Source organism: Chiloscyllium plagiosum, chromosome 27, assembly GCF_004010195.1.
Source record: "Chiloscyllium plagiosum isolate BGI_BamShark_2017 chromosome 27, ASM401019v2, whole genome shotgun sequence".
NCBI lineage: Eukaryota > Metazoa > Chordata > Chondrichthyes > Orectolobiformes > Hemiscylliidae > Chiloscyllium > Chiloscyllium plagiosum.
This window is the reverse complement of record NC_057736.1, coordinates 41804341-41821726: the sequence shown is the minus strand read 5'-3', so window position 1 is coordinate 41821726 and position 17386 is coordinate 41804341. Positions and strand designations below refer to the sequence as shown.

Genomic DNA, 17386 nt, shown 5'->3' with positions numbered 1-17386 from the left:
AATGGGCTGAGAAGTGGCAGATGGAGTTTAATTCAGATAAATGTGAGGCGCTGCATTTTGGGAAAGCAAATCTTAGCAGGACTTATACACTTAGTGGTAAGGTCCTAGGGAGTGTTGCTGAACAAATAGACCTTGGAGTGCAGGTTCATAGCTCCTTGAAAGTGGAGTCGCAGGTAGATAGGATAGTGATGGCGGCGTTTGGTATGCTTTCCTTTATTGGTCAAACTATTGAGTATAGGAGTTGGGAGGTCATGTTGCGGCTGTACAGGACATTGGTCAGGCCACTGTTGGAATATTGCATGCAATTCTGGTCTCCTTCCTATTGGAAAGATGTTGTGAAACTTGAAAGGGTTCAGAAAAGTTTACAAGGATGTTGCCAGGGTTGGAGGATCTGAGCTACAGGGGGAGGCTGAGCAGGCTAGGGCTGTTTTCCCTGGAGCGTCGGAGGCTGAGGAGTGACCTTGTAGAGGTTTACAAAATTATGAGGGGCATGGATAGGGTAAATAGGCAAAGTCTAGAACTACAGGGCATAGGTTTAGGGTGCGATGGGAAAGATATAAAAGAGACCTAAAGGGCAACTTTTTCATGCAGAGGGTGGTACGTGTATGGAATGAGCTGCCAGAGGATGTGATGGAGGCTGGTACAATTGCAACATTTAAAAGGCATTTGGATGGGTATATGAATAGGAAGGGTTTGGAGGGATATGGGCCAGGTGCTGGCAGGTGGGACTAGATTGGGTTGGGATATCTGATCAGCATGGGTTGGACGAAGGGTCTGTTTCCACGCTGTACATCTCTATGACTCTATGCTAGCACCTTGCCTCTAACACTATGGGCCCTCATCTTACTCAGTAGCCTTCTGTGCGGCACCTTGTCAAAGGCCTTCTTGACATCCAGGTAGATAACATCCATTGGCTCTCCTTAGTCTAACCTGCTTATTACTTTCTGTTTATAGTCAAGTTGTTTGAGGGATAATCAGTTCACAGGGCATCAAGAGAAGGAGCACAGTTCTTAAAAATATTACAATAGAATATTTTACATTCATCCAATGGGCCTCAGTTTAACACCTTACCAAAAAGACAGGCATCTCTGACAATGCAGCACTCCCTCAGTACTACACAGTAGGATCAGCCTGAATTTTATGCTCACCAATCGAGTCTAGAACTTGAATGGACAACTCTGTAACACAGAAATGAGAGTGCTATCCACTGGGTTGACTCATATTTGGCACGAGAAACTTATAATCAGTTTTTTTTTAATTTCAGAATGTTTGCTATTGAAGCTAAAGTTCTTTTTTTTGTAGGTCCCAATGTTTGGATCATTGCATCCCAGTGCAAGCCTTGGGAAACCTGCAAGTGGGAGACAACAGCTGGGTTTGTATCAGAGTATTTGATTTATTGGGTGCTCGGATGCTGGGAGGTGGTCCATGTGCTGGTCTTTGTCTGTTGCACACAGACATGCCAATACACATTGACATGGAATGGGGAAGTGGTGGGTTTTGTCTGAGACAGAGTTCAGGAGTTTATTTGTGGGAATGTGTAGAGGGTGATTAGAACCTAAGCCCTTCAAAGTGAGACACAGTCATCCAGTGGTCCCTCTGCAATTGGTGTCGATTTTGGTCTATATATTGGTCTTCCACCATTTCTTCCCCCTTCCTCCGGGTTTTCTGACAGGTTTCACACCCACATCGCTGCCCTTGAGGTACTAATTACAGACAACTGAGCATTGTAGGTTGTCAGCATAGTCTCAATCTGGTCCTGTTCTCACTCAGCACGTGTACCTTCCAATAAGATCAGCAGCTGATAGTCATGTGGGAAAGGCTTGCCGATTTCCATGCCCCCATCCTACCATAGACACTGAGGTCAATTGTGACAGTCCCGCTAGCAGCCTGGCCAAGATCATCTAACCCTGACATCAAACAGAACCTGAGACCCTTACTTGTCAGCCACTCAGTAGGAAAGTTAGTCACAGTGGGCAGAATTGATCAAACCATGGGGATTCCCCCATCCCAGCAATGTTCAGCAACCACTGGAGCACTCAGAGGAGGGTCATTCAACTGGACATCGCCCCCTCACCCAGGAAGAAGTCCTGCTTTACAGCCAATCCAACTGGCTGGTGGCTTAGGAGCCTCAACAGCATCAGGAACGGTGACCATTTACTGGTGAAGGAGGAGGCCCTAAAACCTATGGGGATAGGTGGAAGATATTTTTAGAAGCAATTACCTTTGAGCATAATAGGGACTTGATAAAATGATACTCAACTGGAGCCTTTATGTGTTCACCTGCTCCTTGTATCCAGAAGACTGTTCAATCTCTCACCTGCTATCAGTAAAATTCATTGACAATCTGCCATTGTGCGCCCCATTTCCCCTGACCTTAGGAACTCTCACCGTGTTCCCACGTTGCAAGGGCCATTAAGATTCTATCCATTATTTTAGGGTCTGGTTTGTTTTATGGAGTAATCTTCCTTTTCAGAATGCTATAAGGCAGCATTTGACTACACTGCATGGGCAGAAGATGAACTCAATCTACGCAAAGGAGATGTCATCCTAGTATTAGAGAAGGTAATTGTTTTTCATGTGTTACCATATGAGAACTTCACTGAAATAAATCAAATACAACGCTGATAAATTCTGCAAACCTGCTGTCAGAAACTACTGGATTTAAAGACTATCCTCGAAAACCCTTCTTTGTTTCATCAGTGGATTTGGATCTCCAAGCTCAGCTAAGTAGGGAGGGTGATGTCAATTCATGGGTGGCTCAGTGGTTAGCACTGTTGCCTCACAGTACCAGGCACCCATGGGAGACTGTATTTGTGAATCTTGCACATTCTCCCTGTGTATGTGTAAGTTTCTTCTGGGTGCTCCAGTTTCCTCCCACAATCCAAAGATGTTCAGGTTAGGTGGACTATTCATGCTTAAATTGCCCGTAGTGTGGAGGTTGGGAAATGCAAGGTTACAGGGATAGGATAGGGGGGTGGGTCTGGGTGGGATGTTCTTTCGAGGGTCAGTGTGGACTCGATGGGCTGAGTGGCCTGCTTCCACACTGTGGGGATGTTATGATGGAAAAAGATGTTCCTGTATTAGACAACAATTGTAAATGCTGAAAAAAAAGTGTGTCCACAGCCAACAGTATAAACACCTGTGCTGAGTTACTTGAGGAAGAATTCAAATGCTTAAAAAAACCCACAACTTGGCAAGAGGAGCATCTGCAGCATAACAAAACACTTTGTGCAGGTCAAAACAAAGAAAGCAAACCAAGCAATGAATAGGTGAACAAAAGGAGATTCAAAGGTCTGCATTTTGAGTGAGTTCAGATGGAGCACAGCCTGATAGGAAAGAGAGGGAGTTACAGAGCGTGAGAACAAATTTGTGAAACACTTTGTTGTCAAAAGCAGGGCAAAGAAAACAGGAAAAAGGATACAAAGCAGGGCTGGTAGATCAAAGAGCTTGGAGCTAATGGGAGGTACAAGGCCATCGAGAGGTTTTTGGATGACGACATGGCTTTTGAAATCAATGCGTGGCACAGGAGTAGCAACAAAAAAAGTAGGTGTTTACAGAGGTTCAGGACTGAGAGGACTTTCATCAGCCCCACACTGTTTACTTTCACTCAAACAAATCGTACAGGTCTGAAACTCTGCCACTCACATTCAGTGCCCAAGCTTTGAAGAGTCTCTCCCATATGACAAGGGCATTTGGGATAGAGGGAGCTCCCTATTGTAAAGCAGAATATCTGAAAGCTGCATTGTTACTCCCAGGGGAGGTCACCTGCTAAGTACCCAGCAACTTCAACCAGTAATGTGAGTACACATGCCTATCCAGTAATGTGAGTACACACGCCTATCTAGTAATGTGAGTACACACGTCTATCCAGTAATGTGAGTACACATGTCTATCCAGTAATGTGAGTACACATGTCTATCCAGTAATGTGATTACACACGCCTATCCAGTAATGTGAGTACATTCGTCTATCCAGTAATGTGAGTACACATGCCTATCCAGTAATGTGATTACACACGTCTATCCAGTAATGTGAGTACACACGTCTATCCAGTAATGTGAGTACACATGTCTATCCAGTAATGTGATTACACACGTCTATCCAGTAATGTGATTACACACATCTATCCAGTAATGTGAGTACACATGCCTATCCAGTAATGTGAGTACACATGTCTATCCAGTAATGTGAGTACACATGCCTATCCAGTAATGTGATTACACATGTCTATCCAGTAATGTGAGTACACATGTCTATCCAGTAATGTGAGTACACATGCCTATCCAGTAATGTGATTACACATGTCTATCCAGTAATGTGAGTACACATGTCCATCCAGTAAAGTGAATAGACATGTCTATCCAGTAATGTGAGTACACATGTCTATCCAGTAATGTGAGTACACACATCTATCCAGTAATGTGAGTACACATGCCTATCCAGTAATGCGAGTACACATTTCTATCCAGTAATGTGAGTACACATGCCTATCCAGTAATGCGAGTACACATTTCTATCCAGTAATGTGAGTACACATGCCTATCCAGTAATGCGAGTACACATTTCTATCCAGTAATGTGAGTACACATGCCTATCCAGTAATGCGAGTACACATTTCTATCCAGTAATGTGAGTACACATGCCTATCCAGTAATGCGAGTACACATTTCTATCCAGTAATGTGAGTACACATGCCTATCCAGTAATGCGAGTACACATTTCTATCCAGTAATGTGAGTACACATGCCTATCCAGTAATGCGAGTACACATTTCTATCCAGTAATGTGAGTACACATGCCTATCCAGTAATGCGAGTACACATTTCTATCCAGTAATGTGAGTACACATGCCTATCCAGTAATGCGAGTACACATTTCTATCCAGTAATGTGAGTACACATGCCTATCCAGTAATGCGAGTACACATTTCTATCCAGTAATGTGAGTACACATGCCTATCCAGTAATGCGAGTACACATTTCTATCCAGTAATGTGAGTACACATGCCTATCCAGTAATGCGAGTACACATTTCTATCCAGTAATGTGAGTACACATGCCTATCCAGTAATGCGAGTACACATTTCTATCCAGTAATGTGAGTACACATGCCTATCCAGTAATGCGAGTACACATTTCTATCCAGTAATGTGAGTACACATGCCTATCCAGTAATGCGAGTACACATTTCTATCCAGTAATGTGAGTACACATGCCTATCCAGTAATGCGAGTACACATTTCTATCCAGTAATGTGAGTACACATGCCTATCCAGTAATGCGAGTACACATTTCTATCCAGTAATGTGAGTACACATGCCTATCCAGTAATGCGAGTACACATTTCTATCCAGTAATGTGAGTACACATGCCTATCCAGTAATGCGAGTACACATTTCTATCCAGTAATGTGAGTACACATGCCTATCCAGTAATGCGAGTACACATTTCTATCCAGTAATGTGAGTACACATGCCTATCCAGTAATGCGAGTACACATTTCTATCCAGTAATGTGAGTACACATGCCTATCCAGTAATGCGAGTACACATTTCTATCCAGTAATGTGAGTACACATGCCTATCCAGTAATGCGAGTACACATTTCTATCCAGTAATGTGAGTACACATGCCTATCCAGTAATGCGAGTACACATTTCTATCCAGTAATGTGAGTACACATGCCTATCCAGTAATGCGAGTACACATTTCTATCCAGTAATGTGAGTACACATGCCTATCCAGTAATGCGAGTACACATTTCTATCCAGTAATGTGAGTACACATGCCTATCCAGTAATGCGAGTACACATTTCTATCCAGTAATGTGAGTACACATGCCTATCCAGTAATGCGAGTACACATTTCTATCCAGTAATGTGAGTACACATGCCTATCCAGTAATGCGAGTACACATTTCTATCCAGTAATGTGAGTACACATGCCTATCCAGTAATGCGAGTACACATTTCTATCCAGTAATGTGAGTACACATGCCTATCCAGTAATGCGAGTACACATTTCTATCCAGTAATGTGAGTACACATGCCTATCCAGTAATGCGAGTACACATTTCTATCCAGTAATGTGAGTACACATGCCTATCCAGTAATGCGAGTACACATTTCTATCCAGTAATGTGAGTACACATGCCTATCCAGTAATGCGAGTACACATTTCTATCCAGTAATGTGAGTACACATGCCTATCCAGTAATGCGAGTACACATTTCTATCCAGTAATGTGAGTACACATGCCTATCCAGTAATGCGAGTACACATTTCTATCCAGTAATGTGAGTACACATGCCTATCCAGTAATGCGAGTACACATTTCTATCCAGTAATGTGAGTACACATGCCTATCCAGTAATGCGAGTACACATTTCTATCCAGTAATGTGAGTACACATGCCTATCCAGTAATGCGAGTACACATTTCTATCCAGTAATGTGAGTACACATGCCTATCCAGTAATGCGAGTACACATTTCTATCCAGTAATGTGAGTACACATGCCTATCCAGTAATGCGAGTACACATTTCTATCCAGTAATGTGAGTACACATGCCTATCCAGTAATGCGAGTACACATTTCTATCCAGTAGCCTATCCAGTAATGTGAGTGCACATGTCTATCCAGTAATGTGAGTACACATGCCTATCCAGTAATGTGAGTGCACATGTCTATCCAGTAATGTGAGTACACATGCCTATCCAGTAATGTGAGTGCACATGTCTATCCAGTAATGTGAGTACACATGCCTATCCAGTAATGTGAGTGCACATGTCTATCCAGTAATGTGAGTACACATGCCTATCCAGTAATGTGAGTGCACATGTCTATCCAGTAATGTGAGTACACATGCCTATCCAGTAATGTGAGTGCACATGTCTATCCAGTAATGTGAGTACACATGCCTATCCAGTAATGTGAGTGCACATGTCTATCCAGTAATGTGAGTACACATGTCCATCCAGTAAAGTGAATAGACATGTCTATCCAGTAATGTGAGTACACATGTCCATCCAGTAAAGTGAATAGACATGTCTATCCAGTAATGTGAGTACACATGTCTATCCAGTAATGTGAGTACACATGACTATCCAGTAATGTGAGTACACATGCCTATCCAGTAATGTGAGTACACATGCCTATCCAGTAATGTGAGTACACATATCTATCCAGTAATGTGAGTACACATGCCTATCCAGTAATGTGAGTACACATGTCTATCCAGTAATGTGAGTACACATGTCTATCCAGTGATGTGAGTTCACTCGTCTATCCAGTAATGTGAGTACACATGTCTATCCAGTGATGTGAGTATACACGCCTATCCAGTAAAGTGAATAGACATGTCTATCCAGTAATGTGAGTACACATGTCTATCCAGTAATGTGAGTACACACGCCTATCCAGTAATGTGAGTACACATGCCTATCCATTAGAGATGAGGCAACAGTACAGTGTAATCTCACATGGCAATCTGATTTAAGCAGTAACACCAATAACTTACATTTACATTGCGCCTAACTGTAAAATGTCACATAGAGCTTTTCAGACACAAATTGGCACTTGAGTCCAGGAATAAAATACTAGGACAGGTCACTAAAGCTTAGTTAAAGAGTTCAGGTTTAATATTTGAAATCCTAACATTACTTTAACAATTTTTTTTAAAATCTTTAAAATTTATCTGTAAAATTTTTTAAAAACTCAAGTATAAATTTGTTGTTGTACAAATTAAAATGTGTTCAATTTTGATGCTGAGCTGTAAGTATATTGGTGTGAATCTGTTCGCAGTAAGTATTCTGACAATCAAAGCCAAATGCAGTGGTAGGTTTGGTGACAATTGCATTGACCGTCCTATTTCATTTTTTTCAGCAGCAATTTTTGATTCATTTCTGTTAATAGGAGACAGGGGAAGACGGCTGGTGGGAGGGATATATGGACGGAAAGCAAGGATTATTCCCAGACAACTATGTGGTTCCTTATGTAGAAGAGACAGAGGTGAGTGTCCTTCTGAATGCTTTTCTTGAGGTACTCAGGATTCCAACATGGCGCTGGATGAATGAGCTCACTGCATGTAACGTTGGCTGGATGTATTTTGAAATAAAATACTGAGACACATCGGCACTGGAATTCAGCTGGGAGCACTTTTGGGTTCGGAAAATATGGGGTACTCCCATACTGGAATGCTGAGATTCGAGAGGTCTCCTGTGTTGGACATCAAGGTTAATTTTCACGAGGCCAGTGAATTATGGAGAATGAGAGAATCTGTGAAATGAGATTGAAGATTGAGGCACTGCAATGCTCACAACAGATGCATGAAGGTGCAGCTCAAAACAGGAAATCCTGGAGAAACCTGCATTTGTGAAGAGAGAAACAAACACTTTGAGTCCGATATGATTTTCTTCCATTCCACCCACTCTGTCTCTCTCACCACAGATGCTGCCAGACCTGCTGAGTTTCTCCAGCACCGTGCTTTTATTTCAGATCTCCAGCATATTTATTTTAGTGTGAAGAATGAGGATGAGGAGGAATCTGTAGCCAGGTGGAGCAGGAGGTTGGAGAGATCAGTTGGATCAATTATGGATGGCCAGCTCTCTCTCTCTGTGTGAAGGATATTAGTGAGCCACTAGGACATTGTCAACAACCCAACAGCCCCTCTCGTTGAGAATGAGTGCAGAGCTTAATAATTTTGAATTCTCACAATGTGTGTGGCATCGGTGAAATTGATGTTTATTTCCCATCTCAGGTCGATCTGTTTACTCTCTGAAGTGATCAGTTAAGCGTCGATCTGGCTGAGGTGCAGATTGTAAGAATTAATTACCCAGTATTTCTGTAGTGCCTATGTTACAGTTTTAGGTCTCTTTCATCCTTCTTTCATAAGGTTGCTCTGACAGTTATGTGTTAAAGCACTCCCATGAGGAAATCTCAGTATAGGAGTTAGGACACCATGTTGAGGTTGTACAAGACATTGGTGAGGCCTCTTCTGGAATACTTGTCCAGTTCTGGTCATCCTGTGATAGGAAAGGTATTATTAAGCTAGAGACAGTAGAGAAGAGATTTACCAAAATGTTGCTTGGTATGGACGGTTTGAGTTATAATGAAAGGCTGGATAGGCAGTGACTTTTTTCACTGGAGCATAGGAATTTGAGGGGTGACCTTGTAGAAGTTTATAAAATCATGAGGGGTATAGTTAAGGTGAAGGGTGGGCATCTTTTCTCTAGAGTAAGGGATTTCAAGACTAGAGGGCATATTTTTAAGGTGAGAGGAGAAAGATTTAATAAAGACATGAAGGGCAACTTCTTTACACAGAGAATGGTTTATGTGTGGAATGAACTGCCAGAGGAAGTGGTGGATGTGGGTACAGTTACAAGATTTAAAAGACAATTAGATGAGTACATGAATACAAAATGTTTGGTGGGATATGGGCCAAGCACAGGCATTTGGGCCCTAATTTAGTTTGTGATTAGTGTTGGCATGGACTAGTTGGGCCGAAGGGTCTGTTTCTGTGCTGTATGACTCTATGACTCTATTCCAGACCTTTGAGAATGTCTATTTTATCCATGTTCTGTAACATGCCTTGAAGATATTGAAGTGTGTCCTATATTTCCACTGTGGGGCCATTTCATTCTCTGACAGTTTGACTGCATCTCACATCCTTACAAAAGGTACAAGAATGCAACAAATTTGTAAAGTAGACCATGAGCCAAAGGATGGGATAATGAGCCACTTTAAGTTTAATAGATGTAGTCACTTAACTGCTTTCAATTCTAACATTTCTGATTATAGTATCTTCAGTGTTCTGCTTATGTGCTCCCCATCGGTTCACACCTGGTTACAAAGTCAACATAAGGAAATAACCAAAATGAAATATTGCTAATGCGGCAAATTTGAAACATGCAACAGGCCTGGAAATAGCTATGGGAAAGAGGAGCAGAATTAATGTTTCAGGTTGATAATTTTAATGTTCAGTTAATGTTCCGCGTGCCAAGGTTGGAGGGTTTAGGTTGTAGGGAGAGGCTGAATAAGCTGGGGCTGTTTTCCCTGGAGAGTCGGAGGCTGAGGGGTGCCCTTATAGAGGTTTATAAAATCATGAGGGACTTGAATAGGGTAAATAGCCAAGATCTTTTTCCCTGGGAAAGGGGTGTCCAAAACTAGAGGGCATAGATTCAAGGTGAGAGGGGAAAGATTTGAAAAGAACCTAAGGAGCAACCTTTTCACACAGAGGGTGGTGCGTGTAAGGAATGAACTGCCAGAGGAAGTGGTGGAGGCTGGTACAAGTATAACATTTAAAAGGCATCTGGATGAGTACATGAATAGGAAGGGTTTAGAGGGATATGGGCCAAGCACTGGTGAATGGGACTAGATTAGTTTAGGATATCTGGTTGGCATGGATGAGTTGGACCAAAGGATCTGCTTCCATGCTCTACATCTCTATGACTCTAATTTATCTCTGTTTTAAATGCAGATGAGAAAGGACTTCCCTCCAGGAGTCAAAACAGATGTGGATCTATGTAAGTAAAGGCCCATATTACAAACCATCTGCTTAAACTCAGGCGTGATAGAAACAACAGAGTATACTCATTAGAAACATATTGGATTGGCCAATTTCAACCTGGAAGTCAATGGCGGTGTCTGAGTTGAAGTGCCACAATCAATGCACCAATAACCAAACCACTCAGTTCACCAACTAACTAGCTAACCTGATTTGTCACTCTGTAGCAATGCTGAGAACTGAGGGAGTTCAAGGGTCTGGCAGAGAAAATCCTGATGCATTATGCTCCTACTGCATTGGAGCAAAAGTCCAAGTTTAATGCTTAAGAAGAAATTGGGTATTTATTCATCTGAGAGACGTGACCATTTTAAGCCATATGAATTCAAAATCAGCAGTGACATTGCCTGATTAGATACGACAAGGGTTGCATACTGAATAAATCACCCCCTGCACATTCATACAGCAATCCAGATAAGTCCAACATTAGCTAAATGTAGAGTAAAGAAGCTCCAATACGGGTTGGAATCTAAGTAAAGCTCTCTTTATATTGTCCCATCAAACATTTTCAGGGCAGATATATGTGTATTCAAATGTAGAAAAGTGGGAGAAGCTGAACCAAAAGTTTTGTAAAGTTTGAAAGATCAACTGAAAAGGTGACGACTGAAAATTGACACTGATTACAAGCCCAAGACATGTCCAAGCTGATATAATTACTGGGTGTTTCACAATGAAACTGTAGGTTGACCTACTTGGATATGAGATAATAACCAATTTAGAGGCCGAAAGGCTAAGGGAGCATATTAAAAGTCAAAGACACTAAACTGTTGATGTATCTCTGAGTTAGGGAGAGCCTAAGAAGCTGCTGCTCATGGAAATGTTAACTTCTTTTCATTATAAGCAAGATATTTTGGCATACATTGAAAATAAAGTTCTCCACCATTCATAGATTGTTGATCTATAAAAAAAAAGGCAAAGTACCATTTGCATTTTTAACAGAGCATCCAGGTTAACAATTTCACCAACATTCACCCTCTCATGACCAACACCCCAAATCACAGAGGGATTTACCTCCTCCTCCACATCCAGTACATCCCAGACACCTTGCTCCCCTTCCACAGACACAATTGCCTTCTCTGTCCCACCCAATTCATATGGCGCACTGCAATCCCCCTTTCACCCAGGGCATTGGGACTGGTGAATTTGGTCCTCTGGAGATGGGTTGCCTGTGAAACCAGATGGGCAGTGGTATCTGGCTACTATTCTCATGTTTAATTCATGTTATTTGTCCACTAATATGACCATGTTACTAGTATACCCTGAAGAAATCTACATCTCTGCATCTAAACCATCATTCTCTCTGCCAATGCCAACAATCTATACATCTGTACAATCATATCCTCCATCTAGACCGCTACACCCTCTATGCACACTACCTCATCTTCTGTCCAGACAACTGGAGACTTTATCTACTACATCGTTGGGCGGCACGGTGGCACAGTGGTTAGCACTGCTGCCTCACAGCGCCAGAGACCTGGGTTCAATTCCCGCCTCAGGCGACTGACTGTGTGGAGTTTGCACGTTCTCCCCGTGTCTGCGTGGGTTTCCTCCGGGTGCTCCGGTTTCCTCCCATAGTCCAAAGATGTGCAGGTTAGGTGAATTGACCATGCTAAATTGCCCGTAGTATTAGGTAAGGGGTAAATGTAGGGGTATGGGTGGGTTGTGCTTCGGCGGGTCGGTGTGGACTTGTTGGGCCGAAGGGCCTGTTTCCACACTGTAAGTAATCTAATCTAATCTAATCTAATCTAATCATACCCTCCAACATGGTCTCCATCTACTTCAGCACACAAACTATCTATGGGCATCTTTTCCTCTGTCTTTTCCCAATAGGCCCACTGTCTGTAACACAACATGCGCCTGACATAACTCTCCGTACAAGGAATCATGTTGATGCTAAAGACACTGTGCCATTTGGCAGTCCATGGAACAGAATCCCTCACCAGTTCTCTTGTTGGCTTCCTGTGAAACCAGATGGGCAGTGGTATCTGGCTACTATTCTCATGTTTAATTCATGTTATTTGTCCACTAACATGACCATGTTACTAGTATACCCTGAAGAAATCTACATCTCTGCATCTCAACCATCTGCCAACAATCTATACATCTGTACAATCATATCCTCCATCTAGACCGCTACACCCTCTATGCACACTACCACATCTTCTGTCCAGACAACTGGAGACTCTATCTACTACATCGTACCCTCCAACATGGTCTCCATCTACCTCAGCACACACACTATCTATGGGCATCTTTTCCTCTGTCTATTCCCAATAGGCCCACTGTCTGTAACACAACATGTGCCTGACATAACTCTCCGTACAAGGAATCATGTCGATGCCAAAGACACTGTGCCATTTGGCAGTCCATGGAACAGAATCCCTCACCAGTTCTCTTGTTGGCTTGTACTCCTCTCAGTGAACGCAGTCTGTGTTGTGATGGGGAAGACTGTAACCTGATTGCAGCTACTTCCTCGCTGTCTTGCCAGCCGTGACTGAGAGCGGCAGGCCACAGTAAGGAACGGGGCACCATAGCACCGCGTGCAGCAACCTGCCTGAAGTTGCTCAAAGGGTGTTGTTACACAGTGAAGTTTGTATGGAACAAACCCTAGAAGCAGAGTCCAGAGAGAAATGCAATAGATGCATGACCTGAAAATAAAGATGGGTAACAATACCATTCTAAAGGGTTTGCAGCATGGGGGTTCTACAGAGCCAAAACAAAGCAAGGACAGTTTCAAGAAGGTAAGCACTTCCATAGCATTGGTCAATAGGCCCCCTGGGATAGGAATTGAACCCAAATCTGGATTGGACAATGGATCTCCTCCCCAGGATCACGAATCTTACTCCCACCAGGATTAAGTGTCTAATTCACGTCAAAAAGAAGATTGTTTAGTTTTCAGGTAGCACAGATTGCAGAAACCATCAGTCATTAATTGGACCTCGAACATAGTGCTTATTATGGAGCACTGGGACCCACAGTAAGGATTCGGAGGCGTCACAAGCCCATAAAGCAGTTTGACCTATTTCTGGGTGGGATGACAGGGCCCTGGGCAGATTCAAGGCTTCTCTTTATATGGCATTGCTGGGCTTCGAGAGGAATGGTGTGGGTTATGCGGCCTGTTTTCACTGTGCTCAGGAAGCTGCACAAAACCACACAACATGTGACTAAACCTGTGGGCTGTCAGCCAGCCTGTACTAAATGCAGTCTGCAAGCTGACACGCCACTTTGCAGCAAGACGCACAAAGGGAGTTTGGACTAAGGCCTTAGGTTCGGGTTTGTACTGAGTGTGAGCAGGAGAAGGAGGGGAGGAGTGCTGGCAATGGGGCTGGGGAAGTAAGATCTTGACTCTGAAACAGGAACTTGTAAGATCCAAGAATTTTCCTCCTCGTTCTATATTTATAAAGCATTAAGAAGCTCAGATAGTTTCAATCTGCCATTTCCTAAGTTGGGGATATGATTTAACTTGAAGATACATGCAACTATGGCACTCGGAATCCATGGATGTCACGTTCAAATCAGTTTCTGATTACACTGTACTTTCGCACCTTTGCTTCATCTGTGTGAGAGACAAGACCTGCGTTTGGCAGCTGGCGCCTTTTTGAAGTCTCTACTTCATTTCAGCTTCTAAACCTGACAGCATGGCATCAGTGAAGAACCCAGAACAGATCCCCTGGAAAGTTGACCACAAAGGTAAGTGCAGAAAGTCATATTATCCATGAGCCTGACTGTAAAGAGCAGGGGATCGAAAAGGACCTCACTCACACTTACAGCGTTTGTTTTTGGCGTTGTCTAATTCTCTGACTGTACTTTTATCCAGAAGTCTAAAGTTGAGGGTATGCCTTATAATCGGTGCTGCCTGCAATATAAAAGGCTAATGCTTTGATATGGTACCCAGTGAATGTTAGCACTTGGGTATTGGTGGGTTTATGTAGGCTGTTCTGCCAACTATTTTAACTGCTGGGACTAATCTGTTCATTATTAAACAAAGCAAAGCCAAGCCCACAGTTTGACGAGTGCTAGTGAGTTCACAGCCTCTTTCACAATGAAGTGAATAGTAACTGAAGCTGGTAGAGATGTGAAATAGGTTCCTACACTGTCAGGTAAAGTCAGAATTAAAAATCACACAAATCAGGTTATAGTCCAACAGGTTTATTTGGAATCACTAGCTTTTGGAGTGCTGCTCCTTCATCAGGTAGTTGTCCCAAACAGTTACCTGTGCCAAACCTGATGAAGGAGCAGCGCTCTGAAAGCTAGTGCTTCCAAATAAACCTGTTGGACTTTAACTTGGTGTTGTGCAATTTCTAACTTTGTCCACCCCAGTCCAACACCAGCTCCTCCAGATAAAGTCAAGGAAGCGCTCACACACTTTGATTGACAAGGCTTCTTATTTGACAGTGCGTGGTGGCCAAGCATATTGGTTCAGAGAAATTCATCTTACTGCAGGAAAGACCGGAAATGATTGGCGCTGGGCTGACTGGTCAATGACTAGCAATGATATGAACCAGCTGAAAAGTACTGAACAGGTCAGCTGTCCAGCCCAGTGCCAGTCATTTCCATTGAGGATGAATGGATCCTATTTTAATTGTGAACAGTTCTGGTCATCACCCTGGGCCCTTCAGATGGGCTTGGTTTCCAACTCTTGCAGTTACAAGGTGAAAGCATTGGTGCTGACATCCACATGGGGCCCAAACATCAATAGGTATTAAGTAAAAACAGGTAACCAAAGGGTACAATCTTGTCATATTTTGGCGAAGTATCAATTTTGTTGAGTATTGGGGAGGGTTTGAATGATGGAGCAAACTTAAAGGGCCAAATGGCCTACTCCTGCTCCTATTTTCAATGTTTCTCTCTGCAGGGCCGAGTGAGTTTTCTCACCGTATCATCCCAAACTCACCTCATTGACCACCCAACCAGGCCCCATCACCAGTGCACTTGTCCAATGAAAGACTGATTCCACCACGCTGAAGAACTCACCAGTGTCAGGATATCGCGGAATGAACTGTCCTCCCTGGCACTGGTGGCATCTTTAAAAGGCCGCTGTGTACCCAGACAAGCATTGTCAGAGTGGAGCTGCCCCTGCATGGTCCATGGTATTTGCTGTGGACATGGCACAGAAGGGGGATCTGGCATGTCACTCTATCAACAGGGACCTGGAGGTCTTGGTGGATGGTATTTTGCAAAGCATGGTGGTCCTCTCCCCCCAGGTCTAGCATTGGAGATCATGATACCAGACTGTGCCAGCCTGCTCTGAGATTATCAACCCTGGTTTGTGCAATCTCAGCCACCTGGAGGGATGCCCCGTACTGGGGGAAAAAGGTCATTCTACTCTGACTGAGTACCAGCTTCTCCCTGTTACCTCACATCCATTCAGTCTCTGCAACTGCATCTACCTCTCACTGAGGCTCAGGCTCTACCACTCTCAAACTATTGTCTGCAACATCTCCCCTCATCTGCCCTCACAAACCTCAGCTCCTGGCACCACTCACCTGATGTACCCTCTGTGTTCCCTCCACACTCACTCAGGATACTTGCCACCCTTTCCTCACCTATGCCAGCACTAACAGTTGTGCCCATCACTTTCACCTCACCCAATCCCTCCCTTTCTCACATTTCAGCAGCCCACAATTGGACAGGAAGTAGCAAGACAGGTGGGTGGCTTCCAAACATTTGGCTCCTTAGCCCTTCCAAGGAGTGGTTCCTGACACCCTGACCACCCCAAGCAGCTGACTGACCGTGTCCAAACCCCTGGGTTGGCATCAGAGACTGGCACTGACTCACTGTGTCCGGACTTCCGGAGGGAAGGCTATCTCCTTTGATGTGACGCATGACAAGCTTTCTGGCTTTGTATCTGCATTAATTGGCAAGGAGAGATAGAAGCACTGTGGTAGCTCTGGCAGAGGGGTCAAAGTGCATCAATATAAGGCAAGGCAATGCGACACAGGAATGTTGCAAGCATCTGGGTAAGCTCTGTGCTGAAATGGATTTTCAGGCGTCTCATCTTGTTTCCCTTTTGGTTACTGCAAGAGTTCTGCAGAGGCTCTCTTATTCTATTTGTCAGGCTCATCTCTGGTTCTGAAGAAGGGTCACTGGACCCAAAACATTAACTCTGATTTCTCTCCACAGGTGCTGCCAGACCTGCTGAATCTTTCCAGCAATTTCTGATTTTGGTTTTGGTACTTTCTGGCTGTCTGGTTACATAAGGTCTTTCCGGCCTTCAACTGCTGCATGGTCCTCAATGTTGGCTTTCGCAGTTGACATGTCATCCACAGTTTCCGGGCTTTCGCAGTTGACATGTCATCCACAGTTTCCGCCATGTTTGTTCCGTCATCTGAAAGTAGTTCATACAGAAAACAGGTGCAAGAATAGGCCACTCGGCCCTTCAGACCTGCTCAACCATTCCTCATGATCATGTCTGATCATCCAACTTGTTAACACATTCCTGCTCATCCCCCATATCCTTTGATTCCTCTAGTCCCAGAGCTATCCATCTTCATATTGAAATTATATAATGTTTTGTCCTTGACTGCATTCCCTGGCAGGCTCACCACTATCTGTGGTGAAAAAATTTCTCCTCATCTCAATTCTGAATCATTTACCTGTATCCTTAGACTGTGGCCCCGGTTCTGGACTCCGTGCCATGAGAAACATCTTTCATACATCTGGTCCTGTTCGAATTTTATAGATTTCTATTAGATTTTCCTTCATACTCCTGAACTTCGGTGAATATAATCCTCACCAAGAGTCGAGAGTGTGATGCTGCAAAAGCACAGCAGGCCAGGCAGCATCCGGGGAGCAGGAAAATCGACGTTTTGGTCAAAAGCCCTTCAT

At 43.5% G+C, this 17386-nt stretch overlaps 1 protein-coding gene across 7 annotated transcripts in view; it reads left to right on the top strand.

Moving 5' to 3' along the window:
* The window catches only part of sh3d21 (SH3 domain containing 21), a 128182-nt gene that overhangs the window by 56401 nt on the left and 54395 nt on the right, over positions 1–17386 (top strand). For 4 of the 7 annotated variants that reach the window (XM_043717914.1, XM_043717915.1, XM_043717913.1 and 1 more), the window contains 5 exons: positions 1303–1372; positions 2474–2562; positions 7912–8007; positions 10475–10520; positions 14180–14248. In XM_043717914.1, the coding sequence (XP_043573849.1) occupies positions 1303–1372; positions 2474–2562; positions 7912–8007; positions 10475–10520; positions 14180–14248 (370 nt within the window). The remainder of the gene's footprint in view (positions 1–1302; positions 1373–2473; positions 2563–7911; positions 8008–10474; positions 10521–14179; positions 14249–17386) is intronic. The other 3 variants (XM_043717919.1, XM_043717918.1, XM_043717920.1) reach the window with 3 other exon arrangements.